This window comes from Thalassophryne amazonica, chromosome 1 (assembly GCF_902500255.1).
Source record: "Thalassophryne amazonica chromosome 1, fThaAma1.1, whole genome shotgun sequence".
Lineage (NCBI taxonomy): Eukaryota > Metazoa > Chordata > Actinopteri > Batrachoidiformes > Batrachoididae > Thalassophryne > Thalassophryne amazonica.
The window spans coordinates 49,101,131-49,116,714 of NC_047103.1; the positions used below are offsets into that span (position 1 = coordinate 49,101,131).

Sequence of the window (15,584 nt, forward strand, 5' to 3'; positions counted from 1 at the left end):
GATCTTACTGCGTGGGCTCAGGAACACTTTAGAAAACCATTGTCAGTTAACAGAGTTCGTCACTAAATCTACAAGGGCAAGTTAAAATTCTACCATGCAAAGCGAAAGACATACATCAACAACATCCAGAAACGCCACTGCCTTCTCTGGGCCCGAGCTCATTTGAAATGGACAGATGCAAAAGTGGAAAAGTGTGCTGTGGTCTGATGAGTCCACATGTCAAATTGTTTTTGGAAATCATGGACGTCATGTCCTCTGCACAAAAGAGGAAAAAGACCATCCACATTGTTACCAGCACAAAGTTCAAAAGCCAGCATCTGTGATGGTATGGGGGTGTGTTAGTGCCCATGGCATGGGCAACTTACACATCTCTGATGGCACCATCAATGCTGAAAGGTACATCCAGGTTTTGGAGCAACACATGCTGCCATCCAAGCAACGTCTTTTTCAGGGACGTCCCTGCTTATTTCAGCAAGACAATGCCAAGCCACATTCTGCACATGTTACAACAGCATGGCTTCATAGTAAAAGAGTGAGGGTACTAGACTGGCCTGCCTGCAGTCCAGACCTGTCAACCATTGTAAATGTGTGGCACAAAATACGACAACGGAGACCCCAGACTGTTGAACAACTGAAGTCGTGCATCAAGCAAGAATGGGAAAAACTTCCACCTACAAAGCTTCAACAATTAGTGTCTTCAGTTCCCAAACGCTTATTGAGTGTTGTTAGAAGGAAAGGTGATGTAACACAGTGATAAACATACCACTGTCCCAGCTTTTTTGAAACGTGTTGCAGGCATTCATTTCACAATGAGCAAATATTTGCACAAAAACAATAAAGTTTATCAGTTTGAACATTAAATATCTTGTCTTTGTGGTGTATTCAATTGAATATAGGTTGAAGAGGATTTGCAAATCGTTGTATTCTGTTTTCATTTACACTTTACACAACATCCCAACTTCATTGGAATTGGGGTTGTAGAAATATGGAATAATGTGTGATGTCAGGACTCTGACCATGTACTGGTACCAGACATCATTACCCACCACACACCTTGGATCCTGGTTAGCAGCTACCCAGTCAGACATTCAGTCCATTACCACCTCCAAGAAAAGTAACAACTATCTGCTGTAGCCAGGTCATACATGGGCATCCCCTTGGACTTCTCCAGTTGCCAGGGTCCTCAACACTGAGGCACCTACATGCTGGATCATGCCCCGAGAAACTCTCCACATGGCTATAATATTATAGCTGATGTTGTTTTGCAGTGCAAGTGATTTTCCTCATCTATGTTTCACTCAGTAACATTCCAGAGGTACCCAAGGATCCTAAACAGAGCTTAGCATTACGCTGCCATCCTAGCTTATACAATTGATGAATGTATATGAGTTCAATGGCACAAATATTTCATGAGGTGAATTAAATATTTACCTCTGAATTAAATATTTGTTCCACTGAAAGAATGAAAAAACATTCTTTATTTGTTTTATATAATGGCTAAAATGGATCCTTGTCATTTGATATTTTATTAATTTATAAACAACAGAAAAGGGACTTACAGTAGTGTTCAGAATAATAGTAGTGCTATATGACTAAAAAGATTAATCCAGGTTTTGAGTATATTTCTTATTCTTACATGGGAAACAAGGTACCAGTAGATTTAGTAGATTCTCACAAATCCAACAAGACCAAGCATTCATGATATGCACACTCTTAAGGCTATGAAACTGGGCTATTAGTAAAAAAAAAAAAAGTAGAAAAGGGGGTGTTCACAATAATAGTAGTGTGGCATTTGATCAGTGAGTCCATCAATTTTGTGACACAACAGGTGTGAATCAGGTGTTCCCTATTTAAGGATAAAGCCAGCACCATGCTTTTTTCTTTGAAAGCCTGAGGAAAATGGGACATTCAAGACATTGTTCAGAAGAACAGCATAGTTTGTTAAAAAGTTGACTGGAGAGGGGAAAACCTATACGCAGGTGCAAAAAATTATAGGCTGTTCATCTACGATGCTCTCCAATGCTTTAAAATGGACAAAAAAAAAAAAGAGTCGCATGGAAGAAAACGGAAAACAACCATCAAAATGGATAGAAGAATAACCAGAATGGCAAAGGCTCACCCACTGATCAGCTCCAGGATTATCAAAGACAGTCTGGAGTTACCTGTAAGTGCTTGACAGAAGACGCCTGTGTGAAGCTAATTTATTTGCAAGAATCCCCCGCAAAGTCCCTCTGTTAAATAAAAGACGTGCAGAAGAGGTTACAACTTGCCAAAGAACACACCAACTGGCCTAAAGAGAAATGGAGGAATATTTTGTGGACTGATGAGAGTAAAACTGTTCTTTGTGGGTCCAAGGGTTCAAGCCACAGTTCACAGTGAAGACAGTGAAGCATGGTGGTGCAAGCATAATGATATGGGCATGTTTCTCCTACTATGGTGTTGGGCCTATATATCGCATACCAGGTATCATGGATCAGTTTGGATATGTCAAAATACTTGAAGGTCATGTTGCCTTATGCTGAAGAGGACATGCCCTTGAAATGGGTGTTTCAACAAGACAATGACCCCAAGCACACTAGTAAATGGCAAAATCTTGGTTCCAAACCAACAAAATTAATGGGTCGCAGATGTGAAGAAATCATGAAAAAATGTGGTTATACAACTAAATACTAGTTTAGTGATTCATAGGATTGCTAAAAAAGCAGTTTGAACATAATAGTTTTGAGTTTGTAGCGTCAACAGCAGATGCTACTATTATTGTGAACACCCCCTTTTCTACTTTTTTTTTTTTTTTTTTACTAATAGCCCAATTTCATAGCCTTAAGAGTGTGCATATCATGAATGCTTGGTCTTGTTGGATTTGTGAGAATCTACTGAATCTACTGGTACCTTGTTTCCCATGTAACAATAAGAAATACTCGTATACTCAAAACCTGGAATAATCTTTTTAGTCACATAGCACTACTATTATTCTGAACACTACTGTACATTTTGGTGTTCATCACTGCTGCTTTGACATCAACAGTCCAACATGAACTTTAAATTGGAGTCCAAATTTATTCTCAGTCAACTTGGAAAAACAGTTAATTCGTGATGCCGTGCAATGATTGTGTACTTCCAAAAAAAAAAAAAAATAAAAATAAATAAATAAATAAAAAGTCTGTGTAGTTCCTCAGTCCACCGAAAAAAATCACATCAGAAATGCCATCAGAGCTGCCCCTAGTTAACCACTAATCCATTTTTTTTTTTTACTTGTCTTCCACAAGATTTGTAGATGCAACTAGGTGATGCCAGCAGGGAGTGTCTGTAGGTCAATCACTTAAGTAATCAGATGTATGAATCAGTATTTTTGTCATTACTATTATTATTTTCTTTAGTTGTACCTGTCAAGAAAACTCACCACAGTCGTCCTCATCACTGTGGTCCTGACAGTCAGGAATACCGTCACATTTTGCATTCTTTTTTAGAATACATAAGCCACTGGTACATTGGTATCTGATGGCAGAGCAGGTGGTTTCTATAAACAACAACACCAACATTATATACCAAGTAGTCACAGATTCAAATGCAAATATGCACACGTCTCACAAATTAATTAACTGTACCCTGTGTGCAGTTGAGCTCATCTCTGCCGTTAACGCAGTCTGTCTCTCCGTTGCAAACAAAAAAAGGATGAACAGGACTGTTGCCACCACAGTTCTTTGTTGGGCTCGCTATAAATGCAAGAAACATCAATAAAATCCCTAACACTTGACTTATTACTTAATAAACTGCAATAGGTCACATGGCTACTGAAGTAAGACTGTTAATGCAGCTTATTGTGTTGCCTCTAAGAGGTTTTTTGGAAGTAATCAGGAAATCTGATCAAGAGACATGCAGTACAGAGACATGCAGTTTAGATGAACTGGTGACTCCAAATTGGCTGTAGGTGTGAGGAAAAGTGTGACTGTGTCTGTCTACATGTGTCAGCCTTGTCACAGGCTGGTGACCCATCCAGGGTGATCCACACCTCTTGCCCAATGATTGCTTGGATAGGCGCCAGCCCGCATGACTCTTAACTGGAATAAGTGTGTTCATATAATGGATAGAAGGATGGATGGAAGCTAACGTGCCACACAACGTACAACAGAAGATCTCATCGCTCTCATCCTGGCAGTCATCCAGGCCATCGCAGCGTCGACTCTTGTCTACACACAGTCCTGTGGAGCACAAGAAGTGTCCTTCTGGACAAGCTGGTCCATGGGAATGCATGTAGAAAGACGAATGAGTAACATACTAATCAGACTGTACATGGTTTCAGTGGACAAAACCACAAGACAAAGATAACAGTTCACAAAATTGGACAGAAACACACATTTTAACTGAAAATGTTATTTATTGAATGTTTGCCAAATCAAAAATGAACGTGCCATGAAAATGGTTCATCATGGGAGGTGAGCAGTGTTTGGCACAAGTCCAAATTCAGCATCGTTCAAACTGTCATTTTAAGGCCATGATCTTCAAGTGCACCTTCCCACAACAGGGTGCATTTCAATCTGGTGTTAATATATAATCTAACATTTAATTACATAATCATAGTGGACATGGTATAGAATAAAGAACATTTGTGCATGTTTCATATGTACAGTGAGGAAAATAAGTATTTGAACACCCTGTGATTTTGCAAGTTCTCCCACTTAGAAATCATGGAGGGGTCTGAAATTTTCATCTTAGGTGCATGTCCACTGTGAGAGACAATCTAAAAAAAAAAAAATCCGGAAATCACAATGTATGATTTTTTTTAATAATTTATTTGTATGTTACTGCTGCAAATAAGTATTTGAACACCTACCAACCAGCAAGAATTCTGGCTCTCACAGACCTGTTAATTTTTCTTTAAGAAGCCCTCTTATTCTGCACTCTTCACCTGTACTAACTGCATCTGTTTGAACTTGTGACCTGTATAAAAGACACCTGTTCACACACTCAATCAATCACACTCCAACCTGTCCACCATAGCCAAGACCAAAGAGCTGTCTAAGGACACCAGGGACAAAACTGTAGACCTGCACAAGGCTGGGATGGACTACAGGACAACAGGCAAGTAGCTTGGTAGAAGACAACAACTGTTATGATTATTTATTAGAAAGTGGAAGAAACACAAGATGACTGTCAATCTCCCTCGGTCTGGGATTCCTTGCAAGATCTCACTTTGGGGGTTAAGGATGATTCTGAGAAAGCTCAGAACTACACAGGAGGACCTGGTCAATGACCTGAAGAGAGCTGGGACCACAGTCACAAAGATTACATTAGTAACACATGATGCTGTCATGGTTTAAAGTCTTGCAGGGCAGCAAGGTCCCCCTACTCAAGCCAGCACATGTCCAGCCCCATTTGAAGTTCACCAGTGACCATCTGGATGATCCAGGGGAGGCATGGGAGAAGGTCATGTGGTCAGATGAGACCAGAATAGAGCTTTTTGGAATCAACTCCACTTATCATGTTTACAGGATGAGAACCACCCCAAGAAAACCATCCCAACCGTGAAGCATGAGGGTGAAAACATCATACTCTGGGGGTGCTCTTCTGCAAAGGGGACAGGACGACTGCACCGTACTGAAGGGAGGATGGATGGGGTCATGTATTGCGAGATTTTGGCAAACAACCTCCTTCCCTCAGTAAGAGCATTGAAGATGGGTCATGGCTGGGTCTTCCAGCATGACAATGACACAGCCAGGGCAACTAAGGAGGGGCTCCGTAAGAAGCATTTCAAGGTCCTGGAGTGGCCTGGCCAGTCTCCAGACCTGAACTCAATAGAAAATCTTTGGAGGGAGCTGAAACTCCAAACCTGAAAGATCTAAAAAAGATCTTTATGGATGAGTGGACCAAAATCCCTGCTGTAGTGTGTGCAAACCTGGTGAAAAACTACAGGAAATGTTTGACCTCTGTAATTGCAAACAAAGGCTACTGTACCAAATATTAACATTGATTTTCACAGGTTTTCAAATACTTATTTGCAGCAGTAACATACAAATAAATTATTAAAAAAAAAAATCATACATTGTGATTTCCGGATTTTTTTTTTTTAGATTATGTCTCTCACAGTGGACATGCACCTAAGATGAAAATTTCAGGACCCCCCCCCATGATTTCTAAGTGGGAGAACTTGCAAAATTGCAGGGTGTTCAAATACTTATTTTCCTCATTGTAAGTGGTGGTGATGCGGGTAAGAGTGGTGAAAAGAATATTGCACGTGCAGGTGGGATGGATCAAAAAATGGAAAGCGGAGTTCCCGCTAAGTAATTAATAATTACATACACCAAGGATGTAATGAAGTCATCTGCATTTAATTATTTGTCTGTCTTAACAAGATTACGTCAAAACTACTGCAAAGATTTTGATTAAATTTTCAACACAAACAAATTAGGGCATGAAAGACTCCACTGAATTTTGGAGGTGAGCTAGGTTCGGATCCGGATTCTGGATCAAGATTCACTTTATACGAGGTCTGTCAATAAAGTAACGGTCCTTTTTATTTTTTTCAAAAACTATATGGATTTCATTCATATGTTTTTACATCAGACATGCTTGAACCCTCGTGTGCATGCGTGAGTTTTTCCACGCCTGTCGGTTATGTAATTCGCCTGTGAGCACGCCTTGGGAAGGAGTGGTCCCGCCCCCTCGTCGGATTTTCATTGTCTGGAAATGGCAGAATGAAAAGGACTTTTTTTCCATCAGAATTTTTTCAGAAGCTGTTAGAAACTGGCACCTGGAAACCATTCGAAAAATTTATCTGGCTTTCTGTGAAAATTTTACGGGCTTCACAGAGAATAAGGACTGTTACTACAGCTTTAAGGACCCCTTTAAGGACGCTCGGCGCGCCGCGCTCCGAGCTACGAAGACGCGGCACAAGCCACTGGACCATTTCTAAACGGATGGCTCTGTGGATACGAGACCGTCGTGACAGGCGTGGAAAAACTCAAGCATGCGCACGAGAGTTCAAGCATGTCTGACGTAAAAACATATGAATGAAATCCATATAGTTTTTGAAAAAAATAAAAAGGATCGTTACTTTATTGTCAGACCTCGTATAGGCTTTGAAGGATTACGTCAAAAATACTTCACAGATTCTCACCAAATTTTCACCATGGATACATATTAGGCCATGGAGGATTGCATAAAATTTTGGAGGTGATCCGGATCCGGATTGGCGAAGGTCAGAAATCTCTGACTGCTCTTGTTTAGATACATTACACTATCTCTGAATGGCATACAACAGGCTAGATTAACATTAACAGCACAGTGCACTTCCCCACTGTGGATGAAAAAAAAAAAAAATTACAGAATAAATAGCTGGGGTACAACACAATGTAGGCTCAAACTGGTGTTCGAATAACTGCTTCTCTGACCAACAACCTACCTACACATTTTCTGCTTATATCAGCTGCCACACTCTTTCTTTAAATGGTAAATGGACTGCATTTATATAGCGCTTTTTCCATCTGCATCAGACGCTCAAGGCGCTTTCCAAATAATACCTCACATTCACCCCAATGTGAGGGTGCTGTCATACAAGGTGCGCACTACACACCGGGAGCAACTAGGGGATTAAGGGCCTTTAGTGATTTTCCAGTCAGGCTGGGATTTGAACCGAGGATCTTCTGGTGTCAAGCCCAACACCTTAACCACTAGACCATCACGTCCTTTTATTGTTTGTTTTTTTCTTTATAAAAATATAACTGGGTCGTAAATCACTGCATATTTCTGTGAATCAGGCAGTGCGGCTTGGCTCTAATAACTGATTGTGCAGGTGTAGGTGTTAAAAAAATCCAGAGCTGTGCATCACTAATAGGTGGGTTTCCATACTGTTCAGACAGCTGACCACAGTCCTGACTATAGGCTGTGATGGTGCATGGGTTGGACATGAGGGCTGCGTTGGAAAGATGCGCACAGGACTTTTTACTTATATTTGTATTACATAGAAAGATATGATAAACGTCATATTTAATTTCAGTTCAGCAGTGGATGTTACATTTCATTAAAAATAGGCCATTGTTAAGAAATACTTGTGGGTTTTTTCTGTGTTACAGAAGATTACTTAGTGAAAATAAAGAAATGCATACCCAAACAGCTCACAGGGAATGACTTTGAATCATGCAACACTGGGTATGTTAGCACAGAAGTTACAAATGTACAAAAGTACAACGACATTATGTGTGAAAACCTCACTTATTTATATGTTCACACCCACAATTTTGTGCACTTGGGTAGGCACACCCCAAATTGCATATTGCTGAAGGTAAATGTATTAAATGGATAATATGCGCTATTTTGTTAATTTGAAAGACAAACACTGTTTGTAGATCAGCATGCACTTATTTTTTGTAGGTACTATGGAACTTGCACACATTTTTACACATGCAAAACTTTTAGAAAATTAGGTCCACGCTGTCTTCTACAAGAACACAAGCAGGTAGCTGCAGTGGGAAATAGACCTCAGTCTTTTGAGTATAGCTGTTCAATTCTTTTACCATTGAGCTACTTGGTCTGTTTGAAAGGTGTGCTGTAATTTGCAGAAAACACTTCAAACAAACTGTTCTCAACATTAAAACTGAAAGCATTCTTATAACATCCAAGAGTAATTCTTACGCTGGCTGATATTGTAGCTGCTGTAAGATGCTTGAAAAGGCTGAGCAGAGATGCGTGAACTGCACTGAAACTCCACCTCTGTGCTGTAGTCATCTATACGAAACACAGTGTGGTGGCCAACATAGCTTCCGCAGTAACTATGGGAAGAAAACATCAATCAAGACAGTATCAAAAGTAACATCTTATTACTTATCTTAAGACTTATTTGGTCTTAAAAATGTTTCACTACTAATATGAGTACCGTAACTTGTCCACATCCTCAACTTGAGTTGTGTTGCTCTGCCATATCACTTGTACACATTTGACATTATGAATAAAATTGTCTGTTGTGCTTACAGGTGGGCATTTTCTTTGAAATATGCGTAGTGACACACACATACATGATTTCATTGACCTTCCACCAGCCATGATCACAGGCCTTCATGTCCTTTGGTTTCAGCACATAGTTTTTAAAATGCAGTGCAATTCCTAAAGCAGGGTCAGGGGTCTACAATAAAAAAAAAAACAGAACACAACGTTAAATACAGCAACAACAAATTTCAGTCCCTTGTTTCCCCAACCAGTTTGGAAAGCTAGAATTCCCTGACAGGAGATGAAACCAACTGCAAGGGTCCCCCGGTGTGTCCACACCGCCTACACTTCCTGCATCCTGCCTGCCTAGAGTGTTACCTGACATAACAGTACCTTTCATTCCTGTAGGTGCTGAAAATCGTATTAGGGAGTAATGCTGCATTATCAAACATAAGATTCTGGACAGCTGAACTATATAAACTAATTCTATTTATTGTTTTATGTTGTTTTCATTGTATCTTGTTTTTCATGTTGTATTATTATGTCCACTGTCTGGTGAGTTTTCATGTCATATTAATGTATATGCATGTATGAATGTTTTCTCTCTGCTGGCTGTACAGCAAACTGTCCCACTGGGGATAATAAAGACACCTTGATAAGTCCAAAAACATATAACTTTCATTTGAAGTCAGTTGCAAGACAATAATTAACAGTACAAATATAGTCACTTCAAATAACTGGTACTTTAGCTTCTGGGAAGTGGCCACACTAACTACCTAGCCTGTTCCAGTTTCTATAATGGGTCTCCTCCATGCTGGCTTAGGCAGTTAGCATGTAACTAGCTCAAATATTAGTCTGATCATTTACAAGCTTTGTAAATAGTTGGACCTTGCAGCTGTCATATTACAACTGACAACATGTTAGCTGCAACAGCAAGCTGTTAGCTCCTCCCATTTCCATAGATTAACTGTATAGGATTTATGATGTCTATCCCTAGACAATGTCTATGTCTATAATTTTTATTATAGAACGGGTGAGTGGATCCTTGTCATTTCATTGGTGCTTTGTATGTCACGTGACATGGATTACTCGTCCCATTTGTGCTGCGTTGCATTTACCATGCAAATTTGGTTCCATACGTTTTATACCACTGCACGCTGCAAACCCTGCCTACTAGTGGGGGTGGCGTTTAGCTAAACATGCGGAGTTTGTTTTGCTGAATGACAATGACTTGAAGGAGCTAATTGACGGTGCTAATTCTTCTAACACACACAAAAACAAATCCATTACACTGTAAGCCGTCTGGAGGCATGAAGAGCTGTTAGGAAGAAGTTAGAGCAAAAAGCTGTACTAACTTCTGACGTGATTTTTTTCGCTGCACTGAGGACGTTCAGTTTTTTGTTTTTTTTTTTTCTTTTTACATGAAGTCTGTGCACGGCATCACGAACTACATCGTCAGAATTATTTTTGGACTCCTATTTAAAGTTCGTGTTGGATTGTTGATGTCAAAACAGCAGTGACACACCAAAATGTAAGTCCCTTTTCTGTTGTTCATAAATTAATGTAATATCAAATGATTTTAGCCATTATTTTAAAGAAATAATAAATGTTTTTACATTCTTTCAGTGGAACAAATATTTCATGAGGTGAAAGCTGGAACATACCATTAGCCTCGTTGAATGGTTTGTTCCAGCTTTCACCTCATGAAATATTTGTACCACTGAACTCAAACATTCATTATTTGTATATTATTAATGCAACTGCAGTGTTACATACTAAAAATACTGAAAGAATATTATTTAAAATGACAGATAAATGACAACAGTATCAGATTTTTAGTCATCAGCAAAAGTGCCAAGTTCTTCTGGGGCATTACCTGAAAACTCCAGGTGCAAGAGCAGTGAGGTGGAAGCAAACTGGGGTGAAAGGGGCTGTAGATCTGACCAGTGATGTGAGACTGTAACTGGGTCTCAATGTGAGACAGACACACTGCAAGACAGACACATGGACATTATAAAAAGTCATCAAATACTAATGGTAAGGAAAGATATACCACAAAGTAAGGTAAAATGAACCCCGGGAGTCCTCTGAACTGCCTGTATTTATGCTGCCTAACATTTCTGAAAAATAATGGAAAAAAACGTTTATGATGCAGCACTTATGGCATGCTTTTTGTGATAAAACTACATATTTTTCCCTGAGGTCTTCTGCAATTTATAAGAAAACTGAGTTGTATGTCATCAGGATTTTACTAATCATTTTATTATTAATGATCTGCCACTGCCTTTGTACTGTCTTGAAAATAAGAAGCATTGTAAGTTCATAAATGGTTAGCTTCTTTACTAAAATCGAAAAAAAAAAAAAAAAATCAGCATTTAATTCTTGCTGGAAAACGAGTATTTGGGCATTTCAAATTTGATTTTGGTGACCGAATGATGAAAGGAAAAAAATAAAACATTTTTGTCAGAATTCTAGAATCTCTGCTTGTGCTACTTCTTGCTTGTATGCAGAGGTGGAAAACTCCAGCTTCAGAAAGTAAAAGTCCAACCACATATTTGCTCCATCTTCCTAATAAACCAGCTGACTGTAATTAGTTCAACTCTTCAGGCAGATGGATGAGCCAGTTAGTTAATGAGATCACCTGTTTTTGGTGCACAGGTAGAAGCAATACATAGTAGGGCTTATGGAGTTAAAGAGTTTTCCACCTGTGCTTGTATGCATTAGCATACCCATCCCTTGTGGTGACTTTGCTTCCCTTTGCAGAATTCTATTCCTTGTTATTACAATTTTTTGCACACTGATAAGCAAGAAAGGAAATGGAATCAATCAGGTATTAGTAATAAACCATGTCCAAATGCTATCAGATTATCTATAATCACATTTTATAAAATTCTGCCCTATCAAAGCATGCCCTGTTCTAAAAATAACAATCAGTTGCCATATCAGAAAGTACATATACACTCCCTTTATCCAATTATCTTATAATTAGCCACCCCCCTGCTAATTATGTGGTATGCTCACTATGATTCTCTGCATGTGATCTTAAACTGTCGCTATGAAATTAGCTACATGCCGTCTAATTGTTATTGAAAAATATGTGCAACTAATAATATAAACTTTTACAAAACAGATCAAACTAGAGAACCGGACTTGTTTAGCACAAACCTCCGCCAACACTAGTTTTCGATTCCACAACATTTTACATTGGAAAAAATTTTCAAAGCCAAAGTCCTCTTAGAAGTCACTTTTCATAAACTAAATTAAATGTGATCAAATGTCAGGCGTATGTACTTAGTTCATGCACTTGAATCAAAGTTTTTTTGTGGTGTTGTCAGTTTTTTTCCAAGTTTTTTTGGTTTCTGAATTCTTTTTCAGATAATTTTAACAGAACATTGGTTATCTCTGCTATGCACAATTTGTCATTGCTTTTTGGCACTTGTTTCTGATTGGTAACTGGAAGATAAGAGAAAAATGAGAGTGATTGAGGCACATTCGATTGAGATATAATGCAAAATGTACACCAAATGGGCTTTTCAATGTTAAATTCACATGTCAACAAAATCCACAATCTGGATCAAACTTTGTCAAGCGATATGCCAGTCTGCACCTAAAAACATTAAAATAAGCATCTCTGTAAAACTCTTCCTAAATTATCTTGCAAATGTTTTAATTAGTGCCATTCTATTAAAATACCCTTCAGTAGTACTGCACATGTACCTGAACCAGGGCTGCTGCTTATAAATTAACCATGAAAATGGATCTTACTTTCATCGGCGATGGCCTCAAAGTGCCCTCTGAAACTCTTGTTGCCATTAGTCATTCTAAAGGACAGCAGCATGACATTAGAGGTAGACACCAGGGAGAAGGAGCTGGACACGGGATCACACAGCCTGCAGCACAGGAATGAACTTTACTATATGCAGGACGATATCTTACAGCATGACCACTGCAACGTCCTACACCAAAACATGACATCTTATACAGGTAGCAGCCAACTCCATAACTGTGTGAGTCAAAAACTGAGACTCACCTGTGGAGAATGCGCCCTCTCATGGGCAGCAGAGCATCATACACAGTGAGGCCATCATTTACACAGGCGCTGGGCTCAATCAGAAATGAGGCGATTGTTAAGCGGATCAGGGAGTTTGGGATGGAAGTGAGCTTTATGTGGCAACTCACTCCACCCCATGATGAGAAGACATTTAAGGGGACCCTTGCCCCAAGAAGATTGGCAAACATCTTATCGACACACTGCGAGCCTTTTTTTTTGGGGGGGGGGGGGGGGGGGGGGGGGCTCATTAGAACACATTCAAATAAGAAGCTTTTATAAGACTTACTGCTGTGTTTTTCCCACCTGCTACATTTGATGTATAATCTGAGCGCTGCACAGCTGTAGGAAGGCAAAACAGTCGGTGTGTGATTGATAAATGCTCGTAAGTCCTGGTCCCACCGAATAATGAACGATGGATAATGAACCACGCAGCATGTTTTTTGTTTTTTAGTACAAGTCCAGTTATTCAACAAACGTTGGACAATAGTGGCTCTTAGAGGCAGAATATTCAGCTCACAAGGCTCATCTCTGGACATGGTGCTAATTTGAAGAAGTTCAAAATTTAGCAAAAACAGCGCATGGCAGTTTGTGTTTGAGGTACTACGAGGATGTCAGAGGCATGTTTGTGGTGAGGACGAGGCTGTACCTGGCAGCTATGAAGACAGGCTATTTTGGCTCCACCCTCTCGCGCACTTCATTGTGACAATTCTGCCTGCTTTGCACGATAGACGCTGTATATAAAATAATTATTTCACAGTGGATTAATCATTTTCTGTCAGAGTTTAGCTGTTGAAAACACCTCTAATCGCCTCCGGATTCACAGAGGACTGTTTCATCAGGAGCTTTTTTACTCTCTCTCCTGCGCTTCAGGAGGTGAAGAAGGTATTTGTAACAGTCTAAAAGGTAATTATTTGTAATGCTTATATTGTAATAGGTTGGTAAAACAGTTGCATGTTCATTTCTTCTTATGAGCTGTAAAAGTTCATTTATGATAGATTTAAAATCTCGTTATAATCGATCGCATGAGCTGCCCTGTGTGATCTGACGTAATCACTCACACTCACGCAGTGTTTTTTAATTGTTTGCACAATGTTCATGTACATGGCTCATTATTCGAATAATCATTGAAATTTCAGACACATCCACACGTGGCTCATTTATTCATGGCTTTATTATTTGGTGGGACCAAAGCTTTAGATGTGATGCACATGCCAACAGACAGACACACCATTAATGAGAATGGAGTCTATATCCACTGGTAGGCCAAGCAGGTAGCCCACAGAGGAGCGGTTCCTTAGGCTGGTGTACACAGAATCTCTGAGAATGGCCCAGACACACTCCTCACACATTGCTGGGCTTTTCAGACGAGGGACCACAAACACCATCCAGAAATGCACCAGGACACCACCTTTATTGTTATTACTATGGCAAGAAACAGATATACAGTACAATTAAAATTTAAAGCAGTAAATAAATAAATACAATAAGGTGTGTTTTTTTTGCTGTGGAAGTGGAAGAAGCTGGAATTGAATACCAGTTTGGATGTTATTTTTTGTAACATCATACTTATAGTAGAGAAGCTTGAATCTTCGACTGAACTGGGTTGCTTGATGCGAAGACGTTTCGCTTCAAATCGCAGAAGCTTCCTCAGCTAAAATTCTTGCTCTGGTGGTCTGACTTCTGGTTTGGTTTCTTCTCTACAAGAGTCAAGACAGAAGTCAGACCACCAGAGCAAGAATTTTAGCTGAGGAAGCTTCTGCGATTTGAAGCGAAACATCCTCGCGTCAAGCAACCAAGTCCAGTCGAAGATTCAAGCTTCTCTATTATGGAAACCACCTGGACAACTGAGAGCCTTCACAGAATCATACTTATAGTCAATGATGAGTCAAGAACACACATTCAGTGATCAAGTACCCAAACCAAGTACATACTGACCCCCCCCCCCCCACCCCTTTTTTTCCCTAACAAATTGAGCCTGGTGACTTCAGGTATATCCAAGAAGTGCCAGAACATTATGGCTGGTCTGTGCACAGGTACTGCAAGCCCTGTATTTGAATTTTTCCCAGTTTTTCCCCAGACATGCTCTGGCACTTACACTGTTCAGTGCTTACATGGACTGGATGTTTGGTAGGATTGTTGAAACCAGCTGCTTAGGCACCTTTGTTGGGGAGGAAAGCTTTACTGACCTTGAAGTGACAATTGTCCCGGATCAAGACTAAAATACAGCTTTTCAATAATGTCATGGACTCACCCATCAGAACTGCATTGCTGAAGTGTTGAACTGCTGAGACTTCACTTATTTCGGCAATGACCTTAACATCTCTGGTCCTTTTGAGACAGAGATGCCTGGTAATAGCATTTGGAGTCATGAGTGAAGGTCTAAGTCTTGAGGATCTAGCTCCTTCCTGACTTACGGTATGGTTGTGAGATTTGGACAAAGGCTATATTTTGCACTCAGGCTTTTTGGAAGATCCATGGGTACCACTGGAATAACTTTTGTGTCAAACAAATAATTACTTAGGAAGACTCAGGAGTCTCACTTGCATTATGAGGGAACGCCAGCTATGAAATTTTCTCTGTTTTGTCCATCCGAGTGCCTCTTGTTGAGGAACTG

The 15,584-nt window shown here is 39.8% G+C and overlaps 1 protein-coding gene across 2 annotated transcripts in view; it reads right to left on the minus strand.

The window, feature by feature from the left end:
• tmprss7 (transmembrane serine protease 7) overlaps positions 1-15,584 on the minus strand; it is a 50,269-nt gene that overhangs the window by 30,276 nt on the left and 4,409 nt on the right. For both annotated transcript variants that reach the window (XM_034169515.1, XM_034169510.1), the window contains exons 5-14: positions 14,199-14,392; positions 13,274-13,309; positions 12,950-13,178; positions 12,685-12,809; positions 10,796-10,908; positions 9,009-9,115; positions 8,629-8,765; positions 4,125-4,232; positions 3,606-3,713; positions 3,401-3,517 (exon numbers count right to left, since the gene is read on the minus strand). In XM_034169515.1, coding sequence (XP_034025406.1) covers positions 3,401-3,517; positions 3,606-3,713; positions 4,125-4,232; positions 8,629-8,765; positions 9,009-9,115; positions 10,796-10,908; positions 12,685-12,809; positions 12,950-13,178; positions 13,274-13,309; positions 14,199-14,392 — 1,274 coding nt within the window. The remainder of the gene's footprint in view (positions 1-3,400; positions 3,518-3,605; positions 3,714-4,124; positions 4,233-8,628; positions 8,766-9,008; positions 9,116-10,795; positions 10,909-12,684; positions 12,810-12,949; positions 13,179-13,273; positions 13,310-14,198; positions 14,393-15,584) is intronic.